The sequence below is a fragment of the Bubalus bubalis genome, chromosome 9 (genome assembly GCF_019923935.1).
Source record: "Bubalus bubalis isolate 160015118507 breed Murrah chromosome 9, NDDB_SH_1, whole genome shotgun sequence".
NCBI lineage: Eukaryota > Metazoa > Chordata > Mammalia > Artiodactyla > Bovidae > Bubalus > Bubalus bubalis.
In genome coordinates this window covers 20545246-20558371 of record NC_059165.1, presented here as the reverse complement: position 1 = coordinate 20558371, position 13126 = coordinate 20545246, and the positions used below count along the sequence as shown (strand labels likewise).

The window sequence follows — 13126 nt, the reverse complement described above, 5'->3', positions numbered from 1 at the left end:
TTCCAGCTTGTGCTTCATCCAGCCTGGCATTTTTCATGATGTAAGGACTTCCCTGGTGGCTCAGCTGGTAAAGAATCCTCCTGCAGTGTGGGAGACCTGAGGTCAATCCCTGGGTTGGGAAGATCCCCTGGAGAAGGGAAAGGCTACCCACTCCAGTATTCTGGCCTAGAGAATTCCATGGACTACAGTCCATGGGGTCACAAAGAGTCTGACACGACTGAGCGATTTTCACTTTCACTCTGCATATAAGTTAATAAGTCAGGTGACAATATATAACCTTGACATGCTCCTTTCCCAATTCTGAAGCAGTCTGTTGTTCCAAGTCTGGTTCTAACTGTTGCTTCGTGGCCTGCATACAGATTTCTCAGGAGACAGGTCAGGTGGTCTGGTACTCCCATCTCTTTCAGGATTTTCCACAGTTTGTTGTGATCCACATAGTCAAAGGCTTTATAGTGTAGACAGTGAGGCAGAAGCACATGTTTTTCTGGAATTCTCTTGGTTTTTCTGTTATCGAATGGATGTTGGAAATTTGATCTCTGGTTCTTCTGCCTTTTCTAAATCCAACTTGTACATCTGGAAGTTCTAGGTTCATGTACTGTTGAAACCTACCTTGGAGAACTTTGAGCATTATCTTGCTAGCATGTGAAATGAGTGCAATTGTGCTGTAGTTTGAACATTCTTTGGCATTGCCCTTCTTTGGGATTGGAATGAAAACTGACTTTTTCCAGTCCTGTGGCCACTGCTGAGTTTTCCAAATTTGCTAGCATGTTGAGTGCAGCACTTTTACAGCATCATCTTTTAGGATTTGAAATAGCTCAACTGAAATTCCATCACCTCCACTAGACCTGGTAGGTTGCAGTCCATGGGGTTGCTAAGAGTCGGACAGGACTGAGCGACTTCACTTTCACTTTTCATGCATTGGGGCAGGAAATGGCAACCCACTCCAGTGTTCTTGCCTTGAGAATCCCAGGGACAGGGGAGCCTGGTGGGCTTCCATTTATGGGGTCGCACAGAGTTGGACACGACTGAAGCAACTTAGCAGCAGCAGCAGCAGCAGCCACTAGCTTTATTCATAGTGATGCTTCCTAAGGCCCACTTGACTTCACACTCCAGGATGTCTGGCTCTAGCTGAGTGATCACACCATCATGGTTATCCAGGTCATGAAGATCTTTTTTGTGTAGTTCTTCTGTGTATTCCTGTCACCTCTTCTATATATGTTCTGCTTCTACCATTGTTGCAGTTTTGGCCCTGATGTCATAAATTGCCAGTTCAAATTTTTAGTAAAATATCCAGTTGTATAACAGACCAAGATGAGCATAGCCTTTAGCAGGTAGCTGATGCTGTGTGTCAGTACTCTGTTACCAAGCAACAGGTCTTGCTCAGTTATTGCTTGTTGCCTCAGTGGCCCTGTCCCCAAGCAGCCAGCTGTCAATGAGGGACCACTGGGGAAGTGATTCAGTCAAGGATTGGTGGTGTGGTGGTCATCATGTGGAGAGTGAGGTCAGAGGCAGATTTAGGCCTTCTCCTTGAGGCCTTTCAGCTTACCCAGTCTTGGGCCAGCGGGTGAGCAGGAGGGCCCAGGGAACAGACTGGGGACTATGTCCTGCTGCGCTCCAGAGCCCTGACTAAAGCCCTCCACCGGCTGTGGCTCAGGCCTTCGGTGAGCCTTTCCCCCATACCTGTCTCTACAACCTAATAGCAGAGGCCGTCTGTCTGGGTCACAGTCCGTAAGACCTGGTCCCCACCTTTGGGGCGCCTGAGGAGACTGAGGGCCAGTTGAGTTGGGCGCCTAACTCCCTCAGGGATGACAGCTGGGCAGGATGTGGGAACCTGGCCCTGAAGGAGCCGCCAACTGAGATTTGCCTCCTCTTAGCCAGGACTGGGACCATGGAGGGTGAACGTTGTGCCTTGGGACTTTGCCCTTTCTTGTCAGGACAGAGAATAACATTCATCTGGTCGAGATTTTCAGGAACATCATTACCTGATCATGACCCGACTGAGCAGTCTGCAACTACTATCCACACCCATCCCTCACCTTTTGCTTTTAAAGGGACTTGCTGAAAGCTTTCAGTAACTGGGGTTCCTAGGGCATGAGCCACCCATCTCCTTGTACAAATCTGTAATAAACCTTTCTCTGTTCCGAACTCTGATGTTTAGTGTTGATGGGCTTCACTGTGCATCAGGCACACGGGCTTGTGATTTCAGTAACAGTTGCAGTCTTAGAAAATATCCTATTAAGTGATTATCGTTTGCTCCTTATCATAGAAAATTGCTAATGTGTGCTGATTTATTTTGTTCATTCTTTAAGTTAATTCAGCCTGCAAATTATGTGTACGGTGTGGCATACCACCCTGCTAGATGGCATATTAAAAGGCGAAGACATTTAATACACAATTGCTGTTATACAAAAATGTGTTACCAGTGGTTTTACTTCAGCAGGCCCCAAATCCAAAAAGGCAAAGGATACAGGCAAAGGCCCTTCACTCACAAATCCTGCGGATGTATTGAAAAAAATTGAGGTAAGGTTTTCTTCTCACTATAGGAACAGACTGAGAAAATATCATATCTCTTTTTGTCTTCTGCAGCCTTTCCACCTTCTGTCTCTTTTAAATGACTTGTGAATTTGGCAGAGTCGAGCCCAGCATACAGGGTGGCTAGCAATGTTTGAACAGTGTTGGCTGGGAGCTATGGGGGCTCCATCCTATCCTCTCTACTCCCCACCTGTCAGCTTGCCTCACCTTCTATCATCTGCCTCTTTTCCACTCTATTCCTCTTTTTCTCTTGAATTATGCATGGGAAGGAAACATAAATGTATATCTCTAAAAACCTCATTTTTTTCTCTTACTGGTGTATGTGTATTTTTAATGCTTTTATTCTGTCTTATGTCTAAAAGATTCTATTGAGGGAAAATCCTTTCTTATGGCACTTACTTTTATTGCCTTTTAAAAAATATTTGAAAAATAAAAAGATGTAAAATTCTAAAAATTAATAAACAAAATATGCCCTCCGATCCCTTCCCGTAGCCATCCATCCAAGTCCCCTATTAGAGACAACCAGTGTTACCAGTTTCTTATATATCCTTCCAGAAACATTTTATACATAGAAAATACTATTTTTTCTTTTTAATAACAAAAAGTAACATATTGCACTCTTTGCCTTTTTATCTTATTACTTAAAATATGTTGGCTTCTGTATCAGTCTACAAAAGAGTTCCATCATTCTTTTCTTTCTTTCTTTTTTTTTGGCTACACTATAAGAATGAACCATAATAAATTTAACCAGTAACCTGTTGATGGACATTACATACATGGCTGTCCTGGCTGTGATTGTTCATTAAAAAGTATTTCACAGAGGATAGGAAGCTCTGTGAAATACCAGAGGGCTTCCCAGGTGGCACTAGTGGTAAAGAACCTGCCTGCCAGTGCAGGAGACATAAAGAGATGCAGTTCAATCCCTGGGTGAGAAAGATCCCCTGGAGAAGGGAATGGCAACCCACTCCAGTATTCTTGCCTGGAGAATCCCTTGGACAGAGGAGCCTGGCAGGCTGCGGTCCATAGAGTTGCAAAGAGTCGTACAGGACTGAAGCGACTTGGCACACACACGTGTTTCATTTAGCGTTTCACTATTGGAAGTAATGCTAGGACTTCCCTGGCAGTCCAGTGGTTAAGACTCTGAGCTTTCACTGCAGAAGGCGCACGCATTTGATCCCTGGTTGGGAAACGAAAATCCCACATGCCATATGGCATGGCCAAAAAAAATTTTTTTAATTAAAAAAAAAATATATATATATATATAAACAGTGGAACAGTGAATCCATGTTAAGTATGTGATTTCACTGTGTAAGGTAGATTTCTAGAAGTAGATTTGCTAGGTTAATTGTTATATGTACTGTATAATATAGAAAATATAGATAATATGCATAAATAATGGCAGATTATTCTCATAGAGGTTATACCAGTTTATTCCCTTATTCCCACTGTCAATGAATTATCTTACATTGATGGTGATAGTGATGATGATGATGATATAATTATCATAGCAGCTATTGCTTTTTGAGAACTTTTTATATAGTGGGCTCTTTGATGAGCTATTAACATCCATTATGTCCCTAAGACTTCATAACAACAAAGAGAATACGTATTATTATTCTTTATTTACCAATGAGGAAGTTAAGGCTTTAAAGCTTGCCTGACCAAGTTAGCATAGTTACATGGTAACAGAAACTCATCTTTTTTTTTTTTCTCATTTCTCCTTTACGGAAAAATCTTTCATTCACCCTTTAAAGATAATCAGTGAACATTGCTTTAAGTTTCTTCTCCCTGCAAGGTATAGGATGAGCACAGCTGATGGAAGGCACTTAGGAATAATCTCTGTTTTAAAAACCTCAGTGTCTAAGGAAGAAGGTAAGATGTGAACTGAACTACTTTAGTGTTTAGGGTTAGGACTTAGTTGGCTGCAACACAGCAGGTGGTGGTCTCTGGTCAGTGTCTGAAGGGTTCCCTGCTGCCCAGGACCACCTCTCTCAGCCATGGTGCCACAGCCTATCTGCCGGACTACTCTGCTGCCCTGATCTGTTCCTCAGGCTCCTCCACGTCTTTGCTCTAAGCTTGGAGATCTTGGTTAAATTTTACTTTTGACCAGTACAGGCACTGAAGATCACTTGTCTGATAATCAAGCCAGGAGGATTGTTGAAGGAATAGCACTAAGTGTCAGTGTTAACTGGGATGAAGGGTTGCAGAACTAGCCACCTTGTATTGATTGAACACAGATTCTGACTGTTCTTAAAACTTCCTGCAAAGAAGTTGCTCAGATGACGTGCGCTATAAGGAAATTTAGTCTGGACCTCTGGATGTGGTTTTTCATCAGAACAAATTGTATCTCCTTATGCCCTACATTTAAACACCTTTTTTCATCACACACATTGTTAAAACTGGAGTTTTAAATCTAGAAATCCCAATAAGTTAGCAACTTTAATAAAACAGTTAGCTTCCAGATGACTCAGTTATTCATTTCTTCAGCAAAAGTCGTTGCAGGTTTTCTTTAATAAAACTTCTGTGGAGAGGGAATGGCATCCACAGTCACATCTTATGGTGGGAATAGTCAGACAGCAGTAAACTAATATTTGAGCTTATTTCTGTATGACATGCTTATAGGTGGATGTCTCTGTTGGGTGGTCTACAGTATTTAAACAAAAAGGACTGTTTCCTGTCCATAAGTTAACTGTTTTCAAAATGTTTCCACGTTGTGTGTTTTACGTTATTATTCCCGTTGTTCTTAAATCCATAAAGTAGTATGGGTAAATAGTTACATCTCACAGAAGGCAGTGGCACCCCACTCCAGTACTCTTGCTTGGAAAATCCCATGGATGGAGGAGCCTGGTAGGCTGCAGTCCATGGGGTCGAGAAGAGTCGGACACGCCTGAGCGACTTCACTTTCACTTTTCACTTTCATGCATTGGAGAAGGAAATGGCAACCCACTCCAGTGTTCTTGCCTGGAGAATCCCAGGGACGGGGGAGCCTGGTGGGCTGCCGTCTGTGGGGTCGCACAGAGTCAGACACAACTGAAGTGACTTAGCAGCAGCAGCAGCACAGAAGAGAAAATGGAGACTACTAAGTAAACAGATGAAGACTAATAGCCTAACACAAAGGGAATGACATGATGAGACAGTGTGTGGGAGGCCATTTTTCTAAATTTTATAAATCTGATATTTGTTAACTGATTTAGGTATTTTATTGGTTTGATTTAGGTCTACGTAATAGAAATAAAGTTGAGGTTATTTATTTGGAGATAATTGAGATGGCAGTATTGGAAATCAAGACCTCCCACTCCCTACAGAGATTGAATGAATTCTATATTTAAAAAATATTTTTACATAACTGGTTTAAATAATTCTATTGCTAATTATGAAATAAGAGCTAACAGCATGATTTTTCAGATATAGCATATACTTTGCACAGAGTTAAAAATAGCACTACAATTCACTTTAAACTACAGTCTTGTGGGATGTAGGCCTTTTTACTAGGGTTTGATTAAAATAGAAAATAAAAATGTTATATCTTAATTAACATTAACATAGCATAATTTTATATATAGGTGTATATTTATAGACATTTCAAAAAATCTGTAAATACTATTTTGTTTGCTTGCAATTTTCCAAAGGGACTGCAGTTGGTAAAAATTGCACACATTATATTGTAGTAATAACTCATAAAAGGTAACATGGGTCAGTAGCCCCAGTATGAAGATAAATCATCTTATATCTATTACCTTCATTTTATTTGTTCTAGCTAAGTGGGGTAGGGTGACAAGAAAGGTGGAGTTTGAATTTTTATTAAAAATTGAGACTATCTGATGTAGTCTTTCATTGCCTTTCAGTTCAGTTCAGTTCAGTTCAGTTGCTCAGTCGTGTCCGACTCTTTGCTACCCCATGAATTGTAGCACGCCAGGCCTCCCTGTCCATCACCAACTCCCAGAGTTCACTCAGACTCACGTCCATCGAGTCGGTGATGCCATCCAGCCATCGCATCCTCTGTTGTCCCCTTCTCCTCCTGCCCCCATTGCCTTTGCTTTCCTTAAATTCATATTTGAGTGGATTTTTAAAAATATTTAAGAGCCAAATGGAATAAAGTTGTAGTTATGCCAAATATAAAGTATGTTTTCTCTCTGTATGTAATGTACAGAGCAAATATCTTACAATAAGGTGCAGTATTTACAGATTTATGAATTAGTGTTCTGATTACTGATTAAGAATAATAATGTTTTAGCTAAATTGATCTTATACCTCAATAATGAGTATTAATATATAAAACTATTGCTGTTCCCCACCTCTTAGAAAACTTGCAAATTCTGTCACTTGTGCAGATGAAACATAGGACAGATTAGTGAGTGGATAATAACAGTAATGAAAACAGGTCACTTTTATCAAATGGAAAATAAATGTTGGTGGTCATAATAGAAGTATAAAGCTAGAATCTTGAAGTTGAATCTGTGTCTTACGAGAAGGTGGCGTAGTGATTTTAACAAGGCAAGTGGAGCCACCACACAAGCAAAGATTCTCTAACTCCGTATCTCTTCTTTGGCTCCGTTCTTAGGCGTGTTAGTAAGTACTAATATTGACTCAGATTTCAGTTTTAATCTCTCTTTTTTCCAACCTGCCAGATACATTACAAAACAAAAATCCTTGGGTATGGAAGTAAATAATGAGAGAGAACAGAGATAAAAACATAGATATCACGTTTTACAGCAGAAACCAATGCAACATTGTAAAGCAATTATCCTCCAATTAAAACTAAATTTAAAAAAATAATGAAATGTTAAAAAACATGGATAATCTGCAAATAGGATAATTCATCCCAAGATGACTTGATATTATTTTAAACAGTTAGCAGCTAAAACATAGACACTTTGAAATGTTTCCATTACATTCTCTTTTCTCCTTTCATGAAGGAGAAGAAAAACAAAATAACATTCTGAAAGTTCTTCATAAGCTGAATCAAAATATTTTATAAGGAAGTAGAATAGTAATCATAAAAATAAAGCACTATGCTGTGAGCTGAAATCGAAGCATTACCCAAGACCAAGGTTTTTGTGTGTGTTCTTTTTTTTATATTTTTATTTATTTGGCTGCACAGAGTCTTTCTTAGTTGTGGCACATGGGATCTAGTTCTTTGACCAGGGATCGAACCCAGCCCCCCTGTATCGGAAACACAGAGTCTTAGCCACTGGACCACCAGCGAATTCCCCCAAGACTGAGTTATGAAATAACAAAATCAAAGAAGGTACCAATGTAATGATGAGCCAGTGAGTACCTCCTTTCTTGAGATAGCTCAGTGTCCTAGGTGAGGGCCTGGAGATGTTGGTATGGGAGGGTTAGAATTAGGTGGTAGGTAACTGTTTTCTTGAGGTTGAGCAGGAACATCAGAGTCTGGTGGTTTCCATTTAAATTGATGAAGCTCATTTATACTAGGAATTGGAAAAGAAAGGTGATGGTGAAAAATCAGATGAGGAGAATGAAGAGAAAGAAGGAAGCAAAGAGAAAAGTAAAGAAGGCGATGATGATGAGGAAGACGATGCTGCAGAACAAGAGGAATATGATGAAGAAGAGCAAGAAGAGGTAATGGGCCATTCTGGGAGAGTAGCAAAGGTCCTGAACTTATGATGATCTAATAAGGAATCAGACATGTGGTATATAATTAAAATGTTAAACAAAAACCAAGTTGATGGGAACCAGGGGTATATTATTATCCATGGCATCAAGTCTTTGGCACTAGGAGAATTACAGCATTGAAATTATAGTGATACCAAATGGAATGTAGGAGGTAAGAGTTACTTGATAGACAGCTTTGACCGTGGAAGTCCGTAAGTTAAGGAAATGGTTCAATTTAGTTTGAGATTTATCTACTTATCACTTTAAGTTAGCAATAAGGTATAAATTACGGGTTTAGTCATATTTTGAGGGGGAATCCCAGAAATACCATCAGGTTTTAAATCCCAAAGTGCATGTGGATGCTATCAGAGAACATTCATAATTCAGCTTCAAGTATGACTGAGTCAGAACTCCGTGTTTTAGATTTGGGATTTCCAACTTTCAGAAACAAGGTGCATTTCAAAGTAAGCTGGAGTCAATCAAGCAGGGTGATTGTGTTGGTCACGGCCTCTCTGGGGCTTTGTAGATGCCTCACGTAAGTTTCTTCTGTTGATACATTCCAGTGACCACTGTCTTCACTCCATTTCAGCTTCACACACCACACTGATGAATCTTTCACCTGCACTGCTCCACCTAAGAAATCTTAATTATATGCTACAATTGCCTTAAATTTTGGTTCTATATTGGTGTGCAGGAAGCATACTGATTCATTTTTATCTGCTTCCAAATGGCTAGCCAATTGCCTGCCTCATGTACTAAATAATTTTCTTTCTGCATTGATTTGAAATTCTCCTTTATCAGCTCTTAGATTCCTTCATCTGCTTAGATGTATTTCTGGCCTCAGTTCCATTGATCTATGTCTGAATCATCACTAAGACATTCCAATTAATAGAAACTTCTTATTATTTGTTAATATTTTAAGAGCATGTTACTCTTTTTTGAAATTTTCCTGAATATTCTTTGGCTTTTGAAATGCTCTGTTTATAAAGTCTAGACTTGAGTTGAGCTGTGTTTGAAATTAAGATCTGTCCTAGCAAAAACAACAAACATTAGAATTTTAGTAATTTCAGAATTCTATATAGAGTACTAAACACCACCAATGGGTTCATATAACTGTATTTCATTTTTTAAAAACCCAACTTTATACTTTAATAAACAAATGATACATATTTTAAGGGTGAGGCTAGGGAGTCTGGGTATAAGCAAGCTCAAAGCCTCATATTTAAAGTTACTCTCTTTGCTCTTTCTAGCAGTTAACTAATGAAAAACTACTACTAATTAACTCATTGGAGAAGGAAATGGCAACCCACTCCAGTGTTCTTGCCTGGAGAATCCCAGGGATGGGGGAGCCTGGTGGGCTGCCGTCTATGGGGTTGCACAGAGTCGGACACGACTGAAGTGACTTGGCAGCAACTCATTGATATATATATATATATATTGAGAATGTGATAAGCATTTTGTTTGGAAGAGTAAAATGGAGCAAATTATCTATATAACATGTAAAATTGAGAAAATATGGACTTTTTCTTCAGCCTTTTGAATGTTGTAGTTAAAGAGCAGGGGCCCAAATGAAGGCAAGAACCCTTTATGCCATCAGTTTCAACAGGTTCTGACTCTGTACCAGTCTATGTATCAAGATTACTAATCTCACAGAATTACCAAATGTGAGTCACTGAACCCACTTGGACGTGCACATGTCTAAACCCAAGTAGCATATGCTCAATTTGAAATGCAGTGTCTCTTCCTTTCTCATTTCCACTTGTGTGTACAAACTGACTAGCTTACACTTTCACACCAGTGTCCTTAGCAAGGTCTTGTGTACAAGGTGACCTCACCTGAACCATGCCACCCCTCTCCCATACACTACCCCCAGGATTCAGCCGGGTTTCCAGACTGTTGGATTTCTTAGCACCAGAGAAACCGGGACAGCTTCCTAGATAAAGTAAGGGTCTGAGCTGGAAACAGGAAATTACAGTGTTTAGGGAGGACAAAGTAATGAAAGACATATCTGAATAATACAAGTTACCTTTCTTACATTATTTATATAAATTTATATATAGTATCCCACCATGCAAATCCTAAAAAAGATGATATCCAGGAGACTTTCTTTTGAGAATAGTCTCTATTTCTTAATTACTCTGTGATAATTCCTGCTATAGATAATAGAGATATGGAGATTAATTTGGCAGGGGGTGAAGTAGAAAAGAATAGCTTGTGCTTTGCCAGGCAAAGAGGGCCACAGCAGGCTAACACCCTCAAAACAATATCTTGGAGGTTAATTTTTTATGGCAAATTTCAGTCATGTTCAAAAACTAGTGACTAGTAATAAAAACATCTACAGACTCATCATTCAGCTTTAACAATCATCAATTCATAGCCAGCCTTTCTGTCGCTCTTTCATCCACCCAGTCCGCTCCTGCCCCCCAACCCCCTTCAAAGCCCCAGCTGCCTTGGATCATTGTAAAGCAAATCCCAGGCATTGTATCATTTCATCCATAAATATTTCAGTCAGCTCAGTCGCTCAGTCGTATCCGTACTCTTTGCGACCCCATGAACTGCAGCATGCCAGGCCTCCCTGTCTATCACCAACTCCTGGAGCTTACTTATGTGCATTGAGTCGATGATGCCATCCAACCATCTTATCCTCTATCATCCCCTTTTCTGCCCACTTTCAGTCTTTCCCAACATCAGGGTCATTTCCGGTGAGTCAGTTCTTTGCATCAGGTGGGTGGAGTATTGGGAAGTTCAGCTTCATTAGTTCAGTGTGTACTCAAACATAAGGGCTCTTTATCACATTATCATAGCTAACAGAATAAAATATATTTCTTTAATACCACCAGGTATTAAACCAGTGTTCAGATTGTTTTGATTGGAGAAAAATTTTTGCTTGTTCCAATTGGAATCCAGTGACAGTCCACACACTGCAGTTGGTTAATAACTCCCTTAAATTTCTTTTAATCTATATCCAAAATGGATTTTTGAATTTTTGGTAGAAAGCAGAAATACCTTGAGTCATTTACATGGATAGTAGTCTTACTCACCCAGAAGAATTGGAATGTTCCCAGGGGATTAATCTCTCTTAAAAGAAACTGAGCCACCCTAGATAGAATGGAATGTCATCTTCTATGTTTGATTCAGTATCTTGAGGTCTTTTATTTATTTTGATAGGAAGCAAAAATCTCTGCTTATGCTCAGCTATTACAACTGAAAACCTTAGTTCTGGTGTAGTCAAATGAATGTTAGTGTAAATTGGCTTCATTTATTGTTTGTACATTTGTTTGGAGTAAGTGTATAGTGGTTAAACTAGCTAAACCACGTATCATCCCTCCTCTAAGGTATAATGAACGAGATGTATCCTGGTAACATGTAATGGGCATCCGTATATGTTCTCTCAGCTAGTTGGTGCCTGAGAGTAGTAGGGGATGGTGGTCTCGAGGAAGAAAGAGCACAGGTAGATGTGTGAAAGTCAATGTTTTAAGCATTGAAATAACAGAGACTTCTTTTAAGCCTGGCCTAGTTTCTAGTTACCTAACTTTGGTATTTATAAACTTATGTTTAAAGGGATAGCCCACATTATATTCTTTAATGTTACTACTCATACTTTTGAAGTTTACTGAGGAGTATATCATTTCACTTAGGAAAATGACTACATCAATTCCTACTTTGAAGATGGAGATGATTTTGGTGTAGACAGTGACGACAACATGGATGAAGCAACCTACTAGCTATGGAATTTCTCAAAAAATATTTTTATGAAACAGCTTCTGAACATTTTGACAGACTTATTTTCTATTTTATTTCTGATAAGGAATGAGTAAGTACTTTATTTTTGTTACTGTTTTGTTGGAAAAATACTTGTTACTAAAATATTCAGAACCACTTTGAGTTTACACATATTTTTGTTACTGTTTTGTTGGAAAAATACTTGTTACTAAAATATTCAGAACCACTTTGAGTTTACACTAGTTACCTTACCAGTTAATTTCTGACACTGACATTCCTTCTCAACACCTGTCATCTCTCTAATGTATTCAAGTGGATTTTTTTTTTATGTTGTGGATTAGAATGTGCCTGAAGAGTTTCTGCATCTTTTTTTAAGAGTTTTTGCATCTTTTAATCTATGTATTCATACTTTAAAAAATTATTCTTATTTAACTGCTGATCTTTTCTAAAACTGCTACTAGTCATCATAATGGACTTCTATAATCTGAAAGTTGGTTTAATACTGCACATGGAGCACTTTAGAAACAAAGAAACTTGAAAATAATTTTATTTTTTTTTACATGGTATGTTCTGTGCTACTATATTATGACTACATAAACCTACCTGAGCTCTTACAAATGCATATTTTATGAGATTAAAAGTTTTGTGATTAGAAACACACACACAGGGAGAAATGCCAATCTGAGCTAATTTCATAATTTAATCTCAAACCAATACGAAGACCTGGGATAAATAAATACCTGAATTTGGGGCTAACTTCATACCATCCTATAGATCAATTAATCATCCCACTGTATCAAGTTTGTTACCTTTGAGTCACTGGTTAATGAAAAATTAGACTGAGGTATTTAATTTTGTACTTGATGAAAATGTGGAGTAAGTTCAAGTCATATAAATCTCATTGCAGAATGCATATATGTGTAATCTTTGAGGTGTAGTGGCCTCTGTTACGTTTCATAGGACTCAAACTGTCCAATTGATTTAACAATGCAGAATAAAACTCAGGTCACTTTGAAATTGAGATTAATCTTTTTTGATTCATTTAAAAACTAGCTCCCCTTTTTGTATTGCGGTAGGAGACAGGATATCTAAAATCTTCAGCTTCCAATGACTCACATATGCCAAAGATTTTCAAGGATATTCTTATTATGTATTTTTTAAATGATTTATTAACATTACTCTCCAAAAAAAATATTTTTTCCCTCTTGGGAAGATACCACGCATTGCCCTCTGACCTGAGAATCAGAGCTGTAGA

At 38.7% G+C, this 13126-nt stretch overlaps 1 protein-coding gene across 6 annotated transcripts in view; it reads left to right on the top strand.

Moving 5' to 3' along the window:
* The window catches only part of POLR3G (RNA polymerase III subunit G), a 45261-nt gene extending 32369 nt beyond the window's left edge, over window positions 1–12892 (top strand). For 5 of the 6 annotated variants that reach the window (XM_006080244.4, XM_044947308.2, XM_006080241.4 and 2 more), the window contains 3 exons: window positions 2438–2520; window positions 7969–8115; window positions 11787–12892. In XM_006080244.4, coding sequence (XP_006080306.3) covers window positions 2438–2520; window positions 7969–8115; window positions 11787–11873 — 317 coding nt within the window. In that variant the 3' untranslated portion in view covers window positions 11874–12892. The remainder of the gene's footprint in view (window positions 1–2437; window positions 2521–7968; window positions 8116–11786) is intronic. The other variant, XM_006080243.4, reaches the window with a different exon arrangement.
* Window positions 12893–13126: the final 234 nt, after the last annotated feature.